We start from the raw sequence: 23205 nt of genomic DNA, 5'->3' as shown, positions 1-23205 counted from the left end.
ACACAGACTTCTTCCCTGCTAAAGTCACCTTAACTTTTAGACCACGGCAGTTGCACTTTCTACAGATTTGGTCGCCTGCGGTGAGCCGCGCTCTGGAAGGTGATCATCCTGATGTATCCTCAGAAGGTTAATAGTAGCCTAACGCTACATCTGGATGCCTACGCCAGTCACCTACCTTCATCTCATCACCCAGCATTTCATCATCTCTCATCATCACAGGAAGAGAGAGTACAGTAAGATACTTTGAGAGAGAGAAAGACCACATTCACATAGTTTTTATTGCAGTTTGTTTCTATAATCTATTTTATTATTAGTTATTACTGTTCATCTCTTCCAGTGCCTAATTTATAAGTTAAACTTTACCGTGGATATGTATGCATAGGAAAAACCACGGTTTATAGAAGGGTCGGTACTATCTATGATTTCAGGTATCCACTGGGGTCTGAGAACCATATCCCATGTGACTACTGTATATGAAAATGAGAAAGTCGATTTGCCCAAGAAGTTGTATGAATAATTGTGTGAGGGGGAGGGGGTAAAATAAAACCTATAAATAATACCTTCACCTTTATCTGCCAAATGCACTGACTGGTTCAGGATTCAGGGTGCTGTCGTGGAGAGGCGTGGCTTTGGGAGCCACTCAATCCCGGGATACAATCTTGGCTCCCTGAGTTGTAAGCACCAGGGCAAGTCACTTAACTTTTCTGAGGTCTATGTTTGTCTCTATCATCTGGAGGATACCATCATATCCTTTCACACAGCGTCTGTGAGAATTGAAAGGAGATAGCAGAGAGGAGACGCTGCGTGGCGCCCTCGGAGTAGACAGTTGACAAAGAGTGGCTCTTTTCCTTACTTTCTGGTTATTATCCTTCCAGGACTATTGTTGACCTCTGATAGGTACCCATGTGGAATCCCCTTCCCACTTATTTAGATTACCCTATTTTTTATAGGATTGTCTATTTCCCTTTGGTTACAATAATCCATTTAGCTTAGAACTAATTAGCTATTGATTCATAAAAGGTATTATGAATGTAAAGCATTGATTAAATAAAATATTTTAAGAATATAAGCACATTTAAAATAAAACATTTTAGGGGTGCCTGGGTGGCTTAGTCGGTTAAGCGTCCGACTTTCGCTCAGGTCATGATCTCGCGGTTCGTGGGTTCGAGCCCCGCATCGGGCTGTGTGCTGACTGCCAGCTCAGAGCCTGGAGCCTGTTTCAGTCTGTGACTCCCTCTCTCTCTGACCCTCCCCTGCTCACTCTCTCTCTCTCTCTCTCTTAGAAATAAATAAAAAATATTAAAAAAAAAACATTTTACACATTTAAAATTCCAAAGTTCACAGCTATCATTATTACTATACTCCTTTGTCCATCATGGCTCTATCACCTGTTGTCATGTGGCAGAAGATCAGGGAAAATCAGGGTGATTGAGAGACATAACTTTGTGACTGTCCCCAAATCAGAAGCTGTGTTGAATTAATATTACGATGAAGCCTGGAGGAGAACTGAAATTCTTGACCTCTAACACGAAATCCCTGTACAACCTAGCCTCTAAACTTCTGAGCCTTAGTTTCCTAATCTGTCAAATGCAAGTAAGAACCTCCTACTACTCAGGGCATGTAGATGTTTTGAACATCAGATAAGACAAAGGAGGTACAAACATGAAGACAGAAGAAGGCATTGCTGTTGTTGCAGATATGGAGCCACAATCAACATGAGTTCCAGGAAGCCAGCACCGTTATCTGTAACCACCAGTCATGTAAATGGGTCAGCCAGGGTTTTAGGTTCCCTGGGACCACCCCCAACACCTCGTGGCCCCCCTCCCCCGCCCTCGCTTCCTTCTGGTCAGAAGTCCTGTCCTCTTGGACAAGACATGGGCATATAACTGAGGCTGAGCCAGAGTTTCTCATTCCCTGGTCACTGTGCTTGATTCAAAGGATGGGCGCTTGATCCCAGATGGACGAACCAGAGTTCTTCTCTTGAAGTTTTCAAAATATATCAGAGAGCTGGGGTGGGGGGTGGGAGTTCCTTTTCTTGTCTGGTTACTAAGCAGTGAAGAGGTGACTCAGAGCCCCTAATAATGATGTCTTCCCCACACCAGGCTCTGTAGTGACAGAGCTTGGGATTCTCTCTCCCTCTCCTCCCCGCCTCCCTCCTCGTTCTCTCTCAAAATAAGTAAATATGTTTAAATAAATAAATAAGTGGCTGACTAAATATGATTCTTCCCCAATGTTGGAAATTATCCCTGCTCCATTTTTCTGCTCCCTCCAAAGGAGAAACTCTTGAAAACACTGTCGCAGTCTTTACTTCCTCAAATTCCATTCTCTCGGTCACCCATGCAATGCCACATCCATCTCCATGACACCACTGGAAAGGCTTTGTGAAAGCCTTCCTCGCGACCTTCTCACACCTGAATCCACTGGTTTTCTTTGCTCATCTTGAAATGCCCAGCAACATTTGTTACTGAAGATCTTGCTTTCCCTTTTGAAGACCTTCTCCATTTGACGGCTGGATAATGCACGTTCCTGGTTTTCCTTCTAGCTCACAGGTACTTCCGCCTCCTCCCCTAAATCTCTAAATGTTGGTGTGTCCCAGGACTCAGTCTTAGGCTCACTAATGCTCTCCATCTCTGCTCGTTCCTGTGGTGAGCTCGCCCAGTCCATGCTCTGGGACTTGGCTCATGCTAGTCCCTCCTCCTGGGGCATTCTCTGCCCCGCTCACCTTCTTCTCCTCATGCCTTGGGCCTCAAAAGCCACTTCTTCAGGGAGAAGAATACCCTGATACCTTCCCTGATACCCACTCCCTCTGTGGCCCACAGGATGACAGGGAATAAAATAGAGAATAGATAAAATAATAAAAGAAAAAGGGAGGAAGGAAGAAAATGAACGAACATGGTTCACCTTGTAGCTCGCAGCTTTTTGTGTTAAGGAGACTCTCCATTCCCTAAGCTTGCGTTTGCACAGTGGCATCTTTACAAGAGTGATACTCCTGGCCTCTTTCTGTCACTTCCCCAGCTTTTCTTGGGAGCAGGGTAACTACTCTGATTGTGCGAAGTGTGGGAGAAAGACTGGAGCATTCTCGACTGACCTCTTCTGGCCTTTCTTTTTCAGATTCGCCTTCCCGCAGAGACTTGCAATCCTGCTCTGCAGGTTCCAGAAGGAAACTACCTGCAGCTGGCTCTGCCCTGTGCAGGGAGGTCTGGGACTGGGTGGGTGAGTTTAATTCTAGGATGAACTATTAAGCCTTTTGCTGCCACACATCTAAGCCATATCCTATAATGAATGTGTCATATATGCAATAAAGTTGGTATTATGCTCAATTGTCATCATCTTAATCTAACAATTGCTTCAAAATCCAGGAGAATAAGAAAGGGGTATTATTTATTAGCCCCTAAAGCCTTAACATACTGGCGAGTAGGCAGGAGCCTGGAGAAGGAGTAAGCTAGGAATGTACAGGCCAAAGTAACATGGCGGCTGCAGCTACTGGTGAGACGGAGCAGGCGCTGTAAGGTTTTACGGCTCCAGTCAGTGTGAGCCCGGCAGCATTTTGACCTTGGCAAGTCACAGCAGCTTATTGCCTACAGAAGAAAAATGGCGGTTGTTATAGCTGCAGGGCTGTTTTAACAGGTCCTCGGTGAACATGAATTTTCAAGACTGGTTTTACTCTATGCTTCAGACTTACTGCACAGTGAGTGAGAGCGAGAGCATAGTTTGCTCTCACAAGCACCAGGGGAAGGGAGTTTTCCTGAAGTGAGACAGATGCAAAAAAGAAAGGGAAATGCACACATGTCTAAATATTCTTAAAGAGGGTATTAGATCAGATCAGACTGGGGACGGGGAACCAAAGAAATCCTTCAGCTCAGAAGCAGAAAGGCAAGATTTCAGACAGCTGACGGGGCTCTGGAATGCTCCCACAACCACCAGAGAGCCGGAGTCAGGGACCTAGTAAAAGTCCTCTTCTTAAAGCTGTTAATACTGTCTGAAATAAAAGCAACTGGGACTATAGGACTTATGTGATATCCCCTCCCCCACCCCATCATTGTATGTTGGGTGTGCAGAGAACAGGTCCTTTGTACCTTAGTTCACAGATCTTCAGATAGAGGGGAAGACACGCAAGGAAGTCCCCCCGAGGAACCTCATTCACGCTGGCGCTGAGGAAGATGGCAAGAGCCTGGGCCATGAGATGAGACTTCAGGGATCCCGGGGAGTGGATTTTGTATGCGGGAAGTGATATGAATTGTTATCCTGAGGGCAATCTGTGCACATTGCTCCTTCCAAAGATGGGCACAACCATATCTTCTATTCTACATGTTTTCCCACAGGGTAATCTTGATGCTCCTTCCATCAGAAGTGGGTCCATGAGCTTGACACTCCCATGTTATCTCTGGCATGTAATCTATAGCATCTGAGGTTGGACCAGAAAAGGCACTGAAGCATCTACCTCGTTTGATAGGACACTCATGTTTGAGACCACATATGACGTCCTGAGGCTACTCCAGGGTGAGGAAGCCAAGATACACTGAGAGGTTCTGGGGGGTACAAGTCCAGTCGGCAGTCCTAGACGTTGAGGCCTTCCAGCTCACGAGCCAGACATGTGATGGTGCCATTCCCTGCCATCAAATCACTACCCCACTTCGGAGTCTTCCAGCTGAGGCCCCAGACATTGTGAGGCAGACAGGCTGTTCCCACTGGTTCCTTTCCAAATGCCAGGACACAGAATCCCAAGCATCATAAAATGATTGTTGTTTTATGCCACTCAATTTGTGGTGGTTCATTACAGCAACCAGAACAAGGAACCAGTGTGTAAAGATGGGCACAGCCTTACAAAGCTTCCACAAAATTTGGAACTATTTGAGAGGAGAAGCCTAGGAAGATTAGCATAGAATATTTAAAGCATTGTTAGATGCGTTAAATCAAATGCTTCAAATCAAAATGGTCACTGTGGATGTAAGGGCTTCCTTGTGTCCTATGGAAACAGGTCAAGGGACAGACAGTTAGGACTCCAAGACAGACATAGGAAGAATGAGACACAGTGAAGGGGACTGAGGCAAGAGATGATAGTTTGGGTCCAGACTCAGGTTACATTTTTTGTTTAAGTGGAAAATGCTTTTCAAATGAGGTGATCCAACTCAGACAGGTGAGAGTTGACAAGATTTATTTGGACAACAGTTGCTTTGGGCAGACCGAGAAAGCACTGACTTCACTTTCTCACTGTGATAAGAAAAAAAAAAAATCTATGTGGGAAAAACAAATGCCTGACCCACAAACAACGACAAAGCAGAAAGGAAAAAAGTCTCACAGAAATGCCAGCCTCACATGTGGTAGAGAAGGGAAGGGAACAATTTTAAGAACTTGTTCTTGAACCACTGAATCACTGACAGCTCAACTGAGCCTTTCTGAGGAAAGAACACGAAAGGAAGCAAAACACCAGAAGCACCTCCAGTTTCAGAACAAGAGATTCAGCAGGATGATATGTCACTCGAGGCCTGGAACATTCCACAGCTGTGGAAAGACAAGATCTGCAAGAGCATAAAGTAAGAGTGGAAGCAACGGGATGATCTTCAAACCTTCAAAATAGCTTCAGCTCAGAAACCCGCTAAGACTGACACTCAGGCTGAGGGTGTGGATGAGGGAGAAGCTTCCTCGGGGAGCAGGATTCCCAGGTCTAAGCGGTTCTGAAGCTAGAGGCAGCGGCGATAGTCCCTGAGGTACAGGATGGGAAAAAGCCTACTCACAAGAGACCAAGTGTAAACAGACCCAGAAACTAGAGGCCAAGATGGAAATGGAATTCAAAATCTTCTTCCCTCTCCCCTTTCCTTCCTTCCTTCCTCCCTTCTTTCCTGTCTTCCTCTCTCCCCCCCACCTCTTACACACACACACACACACACACACACACACGGATTGGGAAGAAAAAATGCCACAAATTAAATATGGAGCCTAGGGGGGCGCCTGGGTGGCTTAGTCGGTTAAGCATCCGACTTTCTCTTAGGTCATGATCTCGCGGTTCATGGGTTTGAACCCCGCATCGGGCTCTGTGCTGACTGCCAGCTCAGAGCCTGGAGCCTGTTTCGGTCTGTGTCTCCCTCTCTCTCTGACCCTCCCCTGCTCATGCTGTCTCTCTCTCTCTCTCCTAAAAATAAATAAAAATTTAAAAATAAATAAATAAATATGGAGCCTAGGATGTCATTTCTGCAAATTTCTAAACTCTGTGAGTAGGCAGTAATGTTTTAAATATCATCCTCTGGGAAAGGATGCAGTGTGTCGACCAGATATGGAAATGTTAGTACATAACTAACCCCTTCTTGTGAGGTCTTTTCCAGTGGAGCTGAGGACGCAGGTCTGGTCCTGGCCAGTCTGGCACCATCTCTTTGGCCTCGTAGAGACACAAAAAACAGGAGGGCGCCCTCTGCCTGCTGTCCTTTCATCTGACAGCCTTGAGTCTCTGCTATGGTCCTTGTAAGTGGTAATGAGGGCCTGGTTTATCCTAAGTGCTGAGTTCTGAGAACCCGACTCTATCTATATTAAGGGCTCTAGCTCTGGGATACCATTATGCAGTTCTGTCAGACTTCTTTGAACTCTTCAAAAAGCGTGTCAGGAAATTAAGAAAATACTCAGAGGCCAAAAATGTAGTAAAAAGCAAAAATCCATCTAGATGAGTTGAAGCCAGAATCTGGCTTAGGGATATCTTTCCAATAAGAACAAATGATTTTAATAGCCATATAGACACAGATGGCAGAAGAGATAGAACTTAGATCCGTGCAAACGGGAGAATTGGATCAGAGATCCCCTCAAAGATCAATCCCTGGGTGAAAGGTTGAAGTGAAACGAAACAATCGGACAAACAGAAACTTACCGCTTGCAAGGAAGACAACAAAGAAAGGGCATGTTTCAGCCTTGGTTATGGCGGAGAGGAACAGTGGAAACCATGCTGTGGCCTTCATGGAGGAATACAGTCTGCATTTACATTACCTACGTTGTAGTGACAACAACAACAGCTCTCAAGCAAAAAGTTTTTGATGTGCTCACAAGTTGGTAATATCCTCAGGCACCTGACAGAAACAAATGCATATCTTATGTGGAAGAATGTACTTCAAGTCTATTCCTCAAAGAACTCCCTCAGAGAAAGTTCCGTTGAACACGAGTGAGTTCACACTAAAAAATCACGGAACACTTAAAACACAAGAAAGGAAGCCACCTTGAGAGAAGCAGCAAAAATAATAAACAGCAAAATCAGACATGTAAAAGTTGCCAATGTTGAAATATCAGATACAGAATATAAACTAAGCATATTTAATATACAGGAATAAAGGAAGATATGGAAAGTGTGAGTAACGATCAAGCACTATAAATGAAAAATAGCTAAGATTAAGAACTCAGTAGAAGGTGTCCTTTTCTTCCCAGCCATAGTGTTATCAGTCAAGGTCTAACGGGGATCCCAGATTCTCATCCCTGCCCAGTGTCAACAGAGGCCAGGTGGGAATATAGATTTCTACTCCCATCTTATAATGACAAATCCCTTCTTCTACCAGCACAGTGTCAGAGGCCTGATCAAACAGATATTTTAAATAAGATCCACAGTCTCCTACTACCTCAATGTCGAGGACTCAACTGAAAATATTTCATTATACAAACACCAAGGAAATTTCTGAATGAAAAATAATACCAATGCTTGGATAACACAGATGTTAGTATGAGCTGACAAAGGTTTCAAGGTAGCCATCATAAAAATATTTCAACAAGCAATCACAAATATACTTGAAATAAATGAAAAATAGAGAGTCTCAACAAATAAAGAACTAAAAGGAAATTTTAAAACTGAAAAATACAATAACTTGGGGCACCTGGGTGGCTCCATCAGTTAAGCGTCTAACTCTTGATTTTGACTCAAGTCATCACTTCATGGTTTGTGAGATTGAGCCCCATGTCAGGCTCTGTGCTGACATAACGGAGCTTGCTTCAGATCCATTCTCTCCCTCCTTCTCTGCCTCCCTGCTCGTGCTCTCTCTCTCTCTCAAAATAAATAAATAAACATAAAAAAAGAAAAAGAAAAATACAATAACCAATATTAAAAACTCAGTTGTCAGGCTTGACAACAGAGTAGAGAAGACAAAGGAAAAACTCAGCAAACTTGAAGATAGAATAACAGAAAGTACCCTATCTGAACAATAAAAAGAAAATGGGGGGAAATGAAACAGGAGCTTCTGGGTTGGTGAGCACATCAAGGTGCTGGGAAAATGGTGCACCCCAAAAGGGCAGAGAAGCCCTGCACACCCTCTGCCATACCTTGCCCTGGGCATCTCTTCTATTTGGCTGTTCCTAAGTTGTATCCTTTATAATGAATGGGTAATAGACTGAGAAAACAAAAGACAAATCTCAATGACTCCTGTCTGCTTGCCTCTGCTAAAGAGTTTGGCCACTTACTGGATGAAAATGTGGGATCAAAGTATGATGACAATGGTGTGAATGCCATGGGTAACAAAACTAATGCAAGTCTCTAACAGCTCAGATGAGAAGCTGAATGTGAATACTGGCTGCACAGCAGAGATGTGGGGGGTTGGGGGAGGAGACACTCCAAAATGAGGAGGCTGAAAACCACTCAAAAAACTAAAAAGCAAAGAAAATGAACTTTTCAGAATAAGTCCTGGATTAAAATTCTACTTACTCCTAAATAAAAGAGTGAACAAGGACTCAGGGACTAGTGTAACTATATCAGTTATAAATGGGGGATGATAAAGAGACATAAAGGGAAGTTAGGTGTCTACACTCCACTCAAACTGGTAAAATACTGACACCAGTACTGACGTACTATGATTAAGTAAGTGTAATGTAATGTCGAGAGCAACCACGAACAAAGCTATGCCAAGATAGCCTCAAAAACTCAAAGCAATAGGAAAATCAAAATTGAGTTCTAAAAAATGTTGAAGGAAGACAGGAAAAGGAAAACAGAGAAATGAAAAACAAAAAATAAGGACGAAATGGTTAAGCCCTAAACTTTAATAATTGCATTGAATGTAAATGGTATAAATATAACAATTAAAAGGCATAAAACTGGCAGAATGGCTTTAAAAAAATCCAGCTACATCCATGCCATGGAATTCTACTCAGCAATACAAAGAAATCAACTACTGATACATGCAACTTGGATGACCTTATGGGTATTTTTCTGAAAGAAAAAAAGCCAATCTTAAAGGTCACATATGTTTGTTTCTATCTACATAACATTTTTGAAATTACAGTATTATGAAGATGGAAAACAGATTAGTGGTTTTGAGGGCATAGAGATAGGGACTCAGGGTAGAAATAAAAAATAAAATAAAATGTTAAAATAGCAATAGTCTGTCCTTTAAATTAATAATGACAAGCTTTGATTTCTCCGAATATAACTCAGAAGGTCAAACACATCTAATTTGGAATTTTAATTTTTCTCTCACAAATTTGATATTGTGAGAAGAGTCCTATTTAAATTGGGGGGATTTTTATATTACTGATGTTGAATTCTTAAAATGTCTTGGTGCTATCATTTCATGTCACAATGTAATTTCTGAACACTTGTGGAAGCTCAGAGTTGATTTCATCAACATGCTTATTTTTCTAATCCATTTCAGTCATGGGAGGGGGTATCAAAATTGCCAAGCCTTTATCCCAAGAAGAATACCCAAAGGAAACAGTGGTTGGTACTGGGAGCACACGCCTTAAGAAAGTGGGCCACACTGACCTATTCTTCTAGTCCTTCAAGGAGAACTATGAATGAAGAAAACACAGCAGGCGAGTGTAGGGGGAGACCTCCATTCCTCTTGTCTCATGTTTCTATGAGGGGCACTCCAGGGTGGTCTCTGTCTGACCCTTTTCATTCCCTCTCCAACTTTCAGGTAAGAAGTCCCTCCTGGAGTGGGAAGTTCTCTCACTGCTAGGTGTAGTTGAAGGAATGGAAGAAGCCTGGTGCAGCTCCTCCCAGGCTCTGCCTTTCCAACTGTCTGCCTTCAGAGGATGTACGTTCTCTGTGTTTAGGGGCCCACCTCTGCTCCCCAAGTTGTTGAGCTCTGCTTGTAAGAGGAAGGGTATGTTTACTGTTGAGATGAGTATTAGGAAGTCTATTGTGATATTCAAGGTATCTTCTCCAATCCGGCATTTATCAAAAACTGGACTACTCTTCTTACTGCTATCTGACTATCTTTGATTCCTTCACCCTCATGTAGCTCAAGCCTCAAGGTGGAAGTTATTTATTGGCCCCATAATGTCCAGACAGTCTCCTCAATGGATTCTAGTCATCAGTGATAGAACTGGATGTTGGTTCCATTCTTATTTTGTCCTGCAAAATCTCAAGGCAGTTTCTTCAGGTAAAGAATTCTACAGAAAACAAGTGGACCCTTCTGAGAGTGCCTCCTTCAAACCTGACTTTTCTGCCACTTCCCTGTAAGGAACTAATCTCTAGTTCTCATAGGTCTGAGGTAGGATCATTTTTTAGCGTTGTCACTGCAGATAAAGAACAAGAGCACAGATAGGATTCATCACAAATTACTTTCGGGGCACCGGGGTGGTTCAGTCAGTTAGGTGTTTGACTTTGGCTCAGGTCATGATCTCATGGGTCATGGATTCAAGCACCCACTCGGGCTCTGTGCTGACAGCTCAGAGCCTGGAGCCTGCTTTGGATTCTATGTCTCCCTGTCTCTCTGCCCCTTCCCCACTCACGCTCTGTCTCTCTGTCTCTCTCTCTCTCTCTCTCTCAAAAATAAATATTAAAAAATTTAAAAAATTACTTCCCTCAAAATTCTTTCAAGTCACCTTCTCAGAGGTAAACAAATATCAGGATGTGGACTTTGGAAAACATTTCTAAGAAAACGGAGTCACTAGATTTATGGCCACTTATAAAAAGTGATGACATGTCATAGTCATTAGAGACAGTTACACATAATATTTTATAAAAACTACATTGACTACTCTCTCTCTCGAAAGACCAAGACAGAGGAGAAAAATAGCAAATATGTTCTTTACATCCTGTAAGCATTTGGCAAAAGAAAACCAAAATAGTAAGTTTACCCTCACCCCACCTTCTTGGAAAACAACCTCTCAGTAAGGTGAATGGGGATATCCTTATTCAGTAGTCAGAACTGTAGGGAAATGTTAAAAAGCAAATCACTTTATGGCAGGGTAGAGGTATGGAAATGCTAAGTCCTGGGTCCAGCATCAACTCTGGATTAACTTTAAAACATTTGGTGCCTCAGTTTCTTTATTTGCAACTTGGAACTATGAGCTACATTTGCATTATTTTCATGAGCGTGACAGTCTGAAGTTAGTATCTTTAAATTTTTTGGAGCACCTGGGTGGCTCAGTCGGTGATGCCTTCGGCTTCAGCTCAGGTCATGATTTCACGGTTCTTGAGTTCAAGCCCTGCGTCGGGCTCTGTGCTGACAGCTCAGAGCCTGGAGCCTGCTTCAGATTCTGTGTCTCTTTCCCTCTCTGGCCCTCCCCCGCATCTCTCTCTCTCTCTCTCAAAAATAAATAAACATTAAAAAATATATGTTAAAAAATAAAATACATAATTTTTTAACAGTTGAAAAATATAACCAGTACCAGAAAAATATAACCAATATAACAAGTGTTATTTTGAACACTGAAAATGAGGAAGGTAACATTTACCTTTGAAAAATCATGCATCATGAAGGTATTATTTATCAAAAGAAAAGCATATTGATTCTTTAAAAGAGGTGTAATGATACATGAGATGAGGCTCAAAGTGGTTACGTACCTTCTCCATCATCAGACCCAGTAAATGAAGGAAGAAGTCCCAGAACATGTGTTTTCCAGTGACTGGTCCATGTTCCCTTTGGTTCACCCTGCTAAGGATGCTACTAACCTGTCATCAGTAACACACATGTTTTGTGTGGTTTTCCAGGAGTAGTGATGGATCTGTATTGATCAAATGTATAACTAACAGCAAACAGTTACAAGTATTGGCCCGGGATAAAGGGGGGCTGTGTGTCATGGTCATAAAGCAAAGCAAGGGACTTGGCCCCAGGGGGGCTTACTAATATTTCATTCATTCTTTGCCCTTCAATCCTTGGACAATCACTACCATCCACTACCACCAAGTGCTATGTGGAACAGTTCACACACACAATATAATTTCATCCTCACAACATCCTATAAGATAGATACTACCCACTTTACAGATAGAGAAATTGAGGTTTAGAAAGTTTGAGTAACTTTCTGGAGGTCACTCAGCTACTGGGATTCAGTTTATAGTGTATTAATAGGCACTTTTTGACATGTTATTTTGTGATTATTGTCAAGCAAATTTTCAATGTCTTTCTTTCTTTCTTTTTCTTTCTTTCTTTCTTTCTTTCTTTTTCTTTCTTTCTTTCTTTCTTTCTTTCTTTCTTTCTTTCTTTCTTTTTCTTCCTTCTTTCCTTCCTCCTTTCTTTTTTTCCTTCCTTCCTTCCTTCCTTCCTTCCTTCCTTCCTTCCTTCCTTCCTTCCTTTCTTTCTTTCTTTCTTTCTTTCTTTCTTTCTTTCTTTCTTTCTTTCTTTCTTTCTTTCTTTCCTTCTTTCCTTGGGTGAAGCAGAGGAGGTCTTTAATCAAGGGCCTAGACTCAACTTTGTAATTTCTTTGTGCTCTACCATGAGCTACCTATGTGACTATGGACCTGACTCTCAACCTGTTTTCTTATCTGTAAAATGTAAATAGCAAATATTCTGTCACAGTACATACAATTCTCCAAACCAATGCAATACGTTCTAATTATTTCATAAGACAGGCAATTCTCCAAATGTTTGCCACACAGTGCTGTGACTATTGTCTGTACACTTCCCGAGTGGCCGACAACCCACAGATGTCAATAAACGCTTGGTTTTCATGAACATTTAACTCAGATATTAGAATAGCCTCTGCATGTTAGACAAAAATGGTTGAGAACAAGGAGCTGGTTTATCCTTCTTTTCTCCCTTCAGTTGAATTTGACTTGACAAATGTGAAGTAGCACCTCGTTTTCAATCTTCTGTTAATCTTTCTTATTCACTCCCTACAACTGACCCAGAACCCTGTCACTGGGAAAAAGAGAGAGGAGGGTCTCTCCAAGCTGTCATGAATATACGGAAGAGATGTAACAGAAAATATGGATCTAGTGGGGAGAGATACTGTCATCTACAATAGGTGTGTGTGTGTGTGTGTGTTTGTGTGTGTGTGTGTGTGTGTGTACGTACGTACTTACCACTGAACCCTCACATGGAGTTAATCATTCAAAGTCCAAGATAGTGCTTGGAAAACAACAGTGTCAGGTATGGACAAATGGCAAAGTAACAGATTCTGGGAATTAAGCATGATTCTTAAAATGATGTAATAATATTGCAAACGCCCAATCACTCCAATCCTGTCTGAATTAGACACAGAACTCAGGGAACCTCCATCCAGAGAACATTCCCTTTCCAGTTTGAAAAGCTGTGTTCGACTGTGCACTTCCTGACCTCTTATTCACTCCACGGTATTTGCTACTGGGAAACAAAAAGCAGATTCCCCCTTGCCTCTCCTAAAACTCTCAGAGTCTTGCTTATTTTGCTGGTCTCTGGATCAAATTTGCTCTACAAGGAAAGGAAACTAGATTTCCCTTCAGGATCTACAGGACTGTCCATGCGAAAGGCTCCCATCAGGCTATAGTACTGAGTCTAAACTAGAAGCTTACAAGGACAACCAATCAGCAGTGTGTTAAAATCTTCTGGAACAGTGAATTAGGTTGATTACTGTGCTGTCACTGCCTCTCGTGATTTGATTGGAGAAACTTAATGCCAGACAGGTGGCTAGAGAGACAGGGACAAGGAGGGCGGGAAGAGAGGTTGGGGGAGGAGGTAGGGAGGAGGAGGGGAGGGAGAGAATTTGGACTCAAAGTTTCAAAGGAAAGGCATTTTGTAAAGAAATGAAATAAAAGTAATAAGCAGATATTTCAGATATAAATTGGTCACCTATAAATTATATAAATGGCAAGCCTAATACATCCCAGATAGAGCCACACAAAATTGTCTTCGGTTTACAATAAAGGTCAATGTATACGAAGGTATCTGTTCAAGTATAGGGCGAGGGCATAGAGTTATAGTAGTTATATTTTAAAGAAAACCCAATTTTTAAAAATAAAATAAAACATAAAAGACAACATGAAAGTCAAGGAAAATCCAGTAAACAAGGAGTAGAAAACAAGGGAAGCGCAGTACATCTAGTCCTTAAGTCTAGAGAAAGAAGGTCGCTGGTGTCACATATTTCTTGGGATCTGAGTCTACATGTTGTTGTAACCTCTTGCTCTTTCCCCAAACACACACGTAAACCATCCAAATCTCAGACTTTCCCTGTTGTTTGTTTTTTCTTCCGTGCTTGTGATTTTTACTTTTTTTCATTTTTGCCTTTTACTTGAGCCAAAAATACCTGCTCCCCTATCACGTTTCACATCAGGGATGGACCCATGCCAGAGAGGGATTGACCCAGGGGAGTCCTTCATCTCAGCTGAATCTTCTACATTCCTTTCTCCCGGGGGTGTTTTGTTTTGTTTTGTTTTGTTTTGTTTCGTTTAACTTCTGGCTCCATCTGTCTGATTTTCCAAACTTTCTTATTCCATGAATCTCAGGGTATTTAAAGTCTTAACTCTTTAGACTGTCTATTCTCTTAACATTTAATTTAAAGTTAGTGGTCTTAGTTTTTACTTTCCTATGACCTCAAACAGCAGATGTAACTGATACCAATTCCCACATCAGACGCATCCAGCAGAACAAGTTAACGATCCACAGAACGAGAAGAAAGTACAGACTTGCTATGTAAAAACTCTCTGGAGAGAGAGATGGATTATCCTGATTCTGATCACTAATCCAGGAGGTACCACAGTGCTACAGGCTAGGGTTCTAGGCATACAGAAATTCTTTATCCTAAATGTAGGTCAAATCTTCTGAAGTCAAGAGTCATTTTTCTCTCATATTGTATACCTCCTGGGATAAATTAATATCTATGGTTTAATCAATTTCTTCTTGAAATGGAAGACAATTAAAAATGGGTTAATGTCAGTTTATGAGATTCATCCAAAGGTTTACTTTAAACTTATTTAGGTGATGGGAAAGATATCAAAATGTATGTTTTAGTAAAAGCCCTAAAGACATAATTCAAAGCATAAATACAAAGCTAAGTAGCTATCCTAAAATTACTTGTAGGGTTTATGCATTCTAAAATTTCTAATGGAAGACTGCAATACCAAAAGCTACCGAAATAAAGTGAACATAGAATGTGGATCTTAAAACATTAGCTCTATGTGCATATCTATCACTGAACTCAGTTATATAAAGTAGAATATTATCTAGCATTCAACCTTTCAAAAGAAGATAGATGCTCTGGAATGGAGGCAATCAAAAATGATACAGTCAGGGTGAAATATTTGTCTTAAGCCTACTTTTATTATCTTAGCATGGGCATAAACATTGGAAAGCACCATTTCCCAAACAAGAGCTAATCTAAGACCTGACAATAATTCAATTTCTAAAACTAAAATTATACTTGTCTATCAATTTTCACATTGGTCAGCATCAAACCTTTTGCCTAAAATGATTTTACTGTATGCAGGTATATATCATCTGTCTGAACCACAGTGGTAAGTTTAGTGGCGGTGACACTTTCAAAGCTGATTCTAACCATTTCTTTGAAATCTGTTTGCTTTAGAATTATACTTAGCAATAAGAAATATATATATTTGTTTTACATCAAATATGTGAATTTTATAATCTGGAATCTCAGGTAATAATTTCTACATGATGACTGATGTAAACAAGACTTAGGGTCTCCAGTTAGTTGTCTTTTTAAAAAGATAAGGTTTTAATGATTCATTACACTGAATAAAGATATAGGTTCTAGTTTCTTATTTGTTCCCTTTTTTGCTTAATATATACTATCGGTGCTCTCATAACATACATTTTACCAATAGGGAAATTTAGACAGAGATTGCATAAAAGACTGGACCTCGCAGACATAATTTACACTGGGAGAAGAGGCAGAAGGAATACGATGAAAAATGCAAACCTGGACTCTAAAACTCCCCAAGCTTACCTGTAGAACACCCCTACTAGTGAGAGAAAAGTGATCAGCACCAAATAAGGAAAATCTTAAAATTTCTTCAAATCCAGATGAGCAATTAGAATTCAATGATTGTGGATTATTACATAATTCAAAGACTTGCATTGTAATTTTTTTTAAAGTTTATTTACCTTGAAAGAGAGCGAGCGGGAGAAGGGCAGAAAGACAAAGACAGAGACAGAGACAGAGAGAGAAAGCTATTCCCAAGCAAGCTCCACACGGTCTGCACGGAGCCCAAAGCACAAACCATGAGATCATGACCTGAGCCGAAACCAAGAGTCGGACGCCCAGGTGCCCCGTGCATTGTGATTTTTTAAAAAACAACAGTTACTTTTTACCAAGTGCATGTTAGGTGCTATGCACTTGGGATCTCACTGGATCCTTCCTACTTTCATATTACCTGTGGGCAGACAGGTGAGGCGAGCTAACTAGATTGCTGCACTGTGGTAAAGTCATGATTTGAACCTGGTCTGTTCATGCTATGGGACTCTTTTAAAAAGTACTGGAAATTTCTCTCTTCTGCAAGAAGCTTTTTATGTATATTTAATTCCTACTGTAGCAACAAAGAAACATATTTTCATCTAATGATTTATCTTTGGATTTATTGCTTTGGAGTTATTATTCTTTCCCAAGATTTAAATCCCTCTTTTGACAGATGGCTCAATAAGTTTGGTACCCACTCTTAAGTCCTTCCTAAAGATTCATGTGTAAATAGTTTTCCTTTTTGTCAAATAGGATGGACCCATACAATAAGTACAAATGTTTCCATCTTAAAAAGAACTAAATTCACTAGATCATCTTTTTTTTTTTTAATGTTTTATTTATTTCTAGGAGAGAGAGAGAGACAGCGTGAGCAGGGGAGGGTCAGAGAGAGAGGGAGTCACAGACTGAAACAGGCTCCAGGCTCTGAGCTGGCAGTCAGCACAGAGCCCGACGCGGGGCTCGAACCCACGAACCGCGAGATCATGACCCAAGCGAAATTCGGACGCTTAACTGACTAAGCCACCCAGGCGCCCCATCACTAGATCACCTTTATTTGTTCCCTCGCCATTTTCTGTAAATCCTTCCAGTCTATATTCCTATGAGGTTATCAGCCTCGCCACTTATTTGACCCTTTGCTTGATTATCAGCTGGTTAGAGGGTCCGATATTTTTTAAATGTACTTTGCGGGGACTCTAAAATATTATTTTTAACTTCAAACACAGCCATGTCGATCTGGCCACGGATTTAAGGAGACTGTTTTCAATGCCACATCCACTTTCTTTCAAACTGCTTCCTTCCTGACCCTGCTCAGTACCTTGACTCCCTGTCCACCTCTCTGAATGCTTTTCATTCCCGGTGACTAAAAGCTAAAGGCCCCCAAGACGAAAGCGGCTTGCTGCCCCCCAGCTCACAGGCAACCCTGGACGGGACGCAACTCCTTTGAGAAAGATCTTTTGTGAGGTCATGGACAAGAGGCCGGCCAAACGGACTGCACCTGACTCAAAAGCACAATCAGAGTGCACCTGCCAGACAGCCGCCCAAACCTGCTACAACGTCCACGCAGCTCTTTACCTGCTTCAGTGCCTCCCCGGGGCCTGCGGGCCGTGCAGTAACAGCAGTCCAAGATGACATAGTTAAGGACATTGAAGAACAGGCCAATAACTCCAGCACTGAGGACCAGCAGTGGCTCCTCTGTCTTCTGGGGGTTGATGTACCTTTTGACGGCTTCAACCAGGATGCTGAACATGAGCGCCACGGCGAAGATGGAGTTGCCGAATGCGCCCACCACGTCTGCCCGGAGGAAGCCAAACGTGCTCTTCCTGTGCCTGTGGATACTGCTGGCCCTCACGCCCAGCCACGCAATGATCATGGACACAAAGTGGGAGAGGACGGCGAACGCATCGGAGGCCAGCGAGAGGGAGTTGCCCATGTGGGCGATGACCAGCTCCATCACGAACATGAGGATGCTCACCGCGCACAGGAGGACTAATCGGAATCTTCTTCCCGAGTATCGCCCCATGGCGCCCCGCTCTCAGGCAGCTCCTCACCCTGCCCCGGGAGGGGTAACTCTCCTCTTCAGCCTTGCAGCACTTGTCATATTTGGAAATCATCTTTTATAGGCCGCTATAAAGCCATAAACCAGTTTAAAGGGCAATTAAGCAAGAGCTGTCACGTGAGTAGGGACTTCTGGAAATTGAAGGCATGGGCTTCTGATGCAGACTTGAGGGGCTTCTTCGGTTCCTTGTGTGCTTACATACAAAAGCCAGGAGGCTCTGGGTCTTTGAATCGGGCAGAAGTTCATCTGTGGCTTTGGCCTTTCCAGTCTAGGTGTGTGCAATAGCTACTCTGGTGAATCAAGCCATTTGACATAAACAATCAGGTCTTGTCTGCCTGGTGGGTAAAAACCATGAATTCTGTTACCTGTGTGTAACAGAGAACATTTTAAGGGTCTCTAATCTACATATCAGAGCTACAATAAGTCAAATCCAAAGACGAGGCTAGGGTGATTTTTCTACTGTCATGTCCATTGATCTGGAATAATAAGCACCCTACTTCCAAACATTCTCCACAAATAAGACAAGAAAAACAGTCCTCATGTTCAGAAAAGATAAAAAAAACACTTTTAAGCTGCTGGAGCGAAAGCCATGATCCCAGTTAGTTTCAGGAAAAAGCTAAATTGCAATAACTCGATTTAGCTGAGGCAAGGAAATTTTTTTTTGTTTTTAATCTTATCAGTGTGTTGCTTATAAATCATAATGATTTTCTGGGTCCGGAATACCTAAAACAGTAGCGGCCTCTATTGTTTTGAGTAGATTGCCTATAGTCAATCCTTTAGAGAAATGCGGATTAAAATTACTATGCCCAATCTTTTCTGAGTTTAAAAGGTCTGACTGTGATGGTTAATTTTATGTGTCCATTTGACTGAGCCACCAGGTGCTCAGACATTTGGTCAAACATCATTCTGAGAGTTTCTGTGAGGGTGTTTTGGGGATGAGATTGGTATTTGAATTGGGAGATTGAGTACCAGATTGGCCTTTCCTGATGTGAAGAGCCTCATGCACTCAGTGGAAGGCCTCAACAGAATTTCCCTCCTGCAAGAGAGAATTCGTCCTGCTTGCTGACCAACTTCAAGTGGGGACACTTGGCTTTCTACTGCCTTCAGGCTTAAGCTTTTCCTCGATCTTGAGCCTGTGGTCTTTCAGACCAGAACTACACCAGTGAATCCCCTCGTTCCCCGGCTTGCTGCTCACCTTGCAGATCTTGGGACTTCTCAGCCTCCCCGTGAGCCAAGTCCTTTTAATACATATTTCTATTTATATACACACCGTATTGATTTTATTCATCTGGGGGACACTGAGAGCTTAGATGCTGCCCTAATAATTTCCTCAGCATCTCAGAAATAATCTCCTAGTAAGCTGATGTTCTAACAGTGGGAGTTCGAATGCAACCAGATTATGAAAATTACTGCACTAACGCTACCTCACTCATCCCTTCATACAACAGATACTAAGTTCCTACATGTCAGACATGGTTCTAGACTCTGGGGAGACAGCTGTGTAAAACAGAGAAAAGTCTCCGCCCTCATGACGCCTACATTCTAGTGGGGAGAGAGAGATAATTAACAAATTAATCATAAAATCTACTGAATGTCAGATGGTAATAAGAATAATGGAAGCAGAGAAGAGGAGACAGCGTTGACATAGGGGTGGGGTGTTATTTTAAATGAAGTGGTGAGGGGTGTTTTGTTTCATGTTTGGGATAGTGATGATGTTGGGAAATGGGAAAGAATTGACTGAGATGTTTTTTGTTTTTGTTTTTTTAAACATTTATTTATTTTTGAGAGCCAGAGAGAGACAGAGTATGAGCAGGGAATGGGGTAGAGAGACACACAGGATCTGAAGCAGGCTCCATCCAGGCTCTGAGCTGTCAGCACAGAGCCCGACGTGGGGCTCGAACCCACCGACCGCGAGATCATGACCTGAGTCGAAGTCGGATGCTTAACTGACTGAGCCACCCAGGCGCCCTTGACTGAGATGTTCTTGAGTGAAGATCTGAAGGAAGGAAGAGCCTGAACCCTGAAGACACCTGAAAGGAGTTCTTTCTTCCGCAGAGGAAGCAGAGAGCATGGGGAGTTCAAGGAACAGGAAAGGAGCTCAGTGTGGTTGGAAAGGAGTGACTGAGGGAGAGAAACAGGATGTGGGGTCTGAGAGGCGATGGTGGGCAGGGAGAGTACGGTGTAGCCTTCTGAGATGGGGAAGCTGAACAGCGACAAGATCTAATTTACATTTTAAAAGAATCTTTGGATGCCCGGTTGAGATGGCATGAAAGCCGAGGCACCGGTTAGGAGACTATGGCAATAATCTAAACAAAAGACCAGTGACTTGGACCAGGTGTGAAGTGGGAACATACAGGCAGAACCGGCCACATAATTCATGGGCTTGGATACCAAATGAAAGCGCAAGGCCTTTTGTTGAAAAATTACTAGGAAATTTTAAACGGTGTGGTCACTATGAGAACTAGTATGCCAGTTCCTCGAAAAATTAAAAATAGAATTGCTGTTTGATCCAGTAAGTCTACATCCTGGTTCTAAAGCCAAAGAAAATTGGAAGCACGGTCTGTTCATCACAGCAGCACTATTCCTAGGAGCTTCTGTCCATTGACAGACAAAAGATAAAATGTGGTGTGTGTGTGTGTGTGTGTGTGTGTGCGCGCGTGCACATGCACATATGTATACATACAATGGAATATTATCTTAATTCTATTCTAACACATGTTACTACATAGACGGACCTTTGCAGGCACTATGCTATGTGAAATAAGCTCGGCACAAAAAGACTAATATTGAAGGATTCCACTTATATGAGCTCTGGAAGGCAGTCAAATTCATAGAAGCAAAAGTTAAAATGGTGGTTGCAGGGGCTGAGGGGAGGGGGACAGGAGGGGTCGTTTAATGAATACAGCTTCAGTTTTGCAAGATGGAAAAGTTCTGCTAATTGGCTACCCCAAAATGCAAATGTACTTAATACTGAAGCATACGCTAAAAAATGGTTACTATGGGGGCACCTGGGTGATTCAAGCCAGTTAAGCATCTGACTCGGCTCAGGTCTTGATCTCAGGGTCATTAGAGCCAATAGCACTTGCTGGGCAATTGGATGTGAAGTATGAAAGAGAACAGTCAAGGTGACATTAGGGATGTGGCCTGATGTTGCAAATGAGATGAAAGTAGGACAAAGGTGACAGCTGTAGCATTGGCGGGGGATGGTGGGGGAGCAAGGAACGGAAATAACATTGTTTGGTGTATCTATTAGACAGCCGGGCTGAGAGGCTATGTAGGGCACCAAGTGAGAAAGTTTGGAGTTCAGGGGAGACGGATAGGCTGGGAATATATGAACTTGAATGCTGGGGCGCCTGGGTGGCTCAGTTGGTTAAGCGTCCAACTTCAGCTCAGGTCATGATCTCGCAGTTCATGGGTTCGAGCCCCGTGTCGGGCTCTGTGCTGACAGCCAGCTCAGAGCCTGGAGCCTCGTTCGGATTCTGTGTCTCCCTCTCTCTCTGACCCTCCCCTGCTCACACTCTGTCTCTCTCTGTCTCAAAAATAAACTATAAAAAACTTAAAAAAAAAAAGAACTTGAATGCTGACAATATACTGTAGGAGGTCGCCAAGGAAACGAGAGAAAATTGGAAAAAGAAGAAAATACGAAGAGATGACAGAGAAGGAGCAGAGAGGCAGAAGGGAAAATAGGAGGGTGTAGTATTCTGAAGGCCAAGGAGGAATGTGTTTCAAAGAAGAGCGGGAATCAGCTGAGCCAAAAGCTGAGAGCAAGCGAAAGCGGGACTGGGAGCGGCGGCTCCAACTCACATTATAGATGCCGCTGGCGACCTCAACAAGAGGGCAAATGAAGTGGGTTCAAGAGAACAGACAGGGCATACGGGAGCTGGCAAGTACAGACAAGAGCTTTATGTTAAGACTAAAGGGATAGGGCATCAACAAAGTCGGGGAAGATAACAGCATGTTTGTAAACCGATGGAAAGGAGATCTGATGACACTTGCCGCGGGGACGCTGGAGTGCTCCCAGGGCAGGCGCCAGGAGCCGGGTTCTGGGGGGTGGGGGGGGGGGTTGTCCTCTGCCGCAAAAACCGTGGTGAAGGTGGAACGTGTGAACACACGAGAGGGTAGCCATGGTCGTGGGAGGTCTTGGTGTGTCTATTCTTTTTACTTCAAAAAATTTTTTTTAATGTTTGTTTATTTTTGAGAGACAGAGCATGAGTGGGGAGAGGAACAGAGAGAGAAGGAGACACAGAATCCAAAGCAGGCTCCAGGCTCCGAGCTGTCAGCAGAGATCAATACAGGGCTCGAACCCACAAACTGTAAGATCATGACCTGAGCCAAAGTCGGACACTTAACCGACTGAGCCACCCAGGCGCCCTCCTGGTGGGTCTTATCTTATGGTCTCTATCTTCTTAATGAAATCGAAATCGAGACGACCAACTCAAAGTCAGAAAGGGGAAGTCTGAAAAACTCGGGGGGAAAATGTAGGAAATAATTGTCCAGGAGAGAATGAACAAATGAAGGAAATATAGTGTAATGACATTTTTACCATGTAATACCAATGTTAGCACCGTCACCAGCGTGTATATCCCCCAAGCTCCTCACTCATTCAGCACATGTTTCCTAAACACAAAATTTGGTTTTGGTAACATACCTAAAATATACTGTGAGATATCCCTATTACATACTTACTTAAGAAAACATTTTTATATCATTTCAGTACTATGGACGTTTCAAACTCTTGAATCCCGCGGTAAAGTGGAACAGAGGCACCAGTTTCACATGGCCTGCTGAGAGACGGGAATGTGTTTGTCTGTGTGATTTCAAGCCTGGTGGTGTGGCAGGATTGGATGGACCTCAACCTCCAGCTCAAGTACAAGGCGGGTGTCAGCACACTGCTGTCGTCAGGGACGATCCCGCCTTGTCTCCGTGAGGGTCACGCAGGCAACGGCCCCCTCCTCACACTGTTCGGCCCCCGGTCACTGCCCCACTTCCCTGCGCACTCGATGGCCTGCTTTTGCAGCTGAACTAGACAACTTGGAGGAGATAAAGCCAAGAAGAGGGAAATCTCAGGTCTGGCT

The 23205-nt window shown here is 42.8% G+C and overlaps 1 protein-coding gene across 1 annotated transcript in view; it reads right to left on the bottom strand.

The window, feature by feature from the left end:
• The window catches only part of SLC30A10 (solute carrier family 30 member 10), a 36535-nt gene extending 18168 nt beyond the window's left edge, over window positions 1-18367 (bottom strand). The window contains exon 1 of the mRNA XM_039250607.1: window positions 17647-18367. Within this exon, the coding sequence (XP_039106538.1) occupies window positions 17647-18094 (448 nt within the window). The 5' untranslated portion in view covers window positions 18095-18367. The remainder of the gene's footprint in view (window positions 1-17646) is intronic.
• Window positions 18368-23205: the final 4838 nt, after the last annotated feature.

The sequence above is a fragment of the Hyaena hyaena genome, unplaced genomic scaffold (genome assembly GCF_003009895.1).
Source record: "Hyaena hyaena isolate Hyena2069 unplaced genomic scaffold, ASM300989v1 scaffold_374, whole genome shotgun sequence".
Taxonomy (NCBI): Eukaryota; Metazoa; Chordata; class Mammalia; order Carnivora; family Hyaenidae; genus Hyaena; species Hyaena hyaena.
The sequence above is the reverse complement of the archived record's forward strand: the minus strand, read 5'-3'. Positions and strand labels throughout refer to the sequence as shown.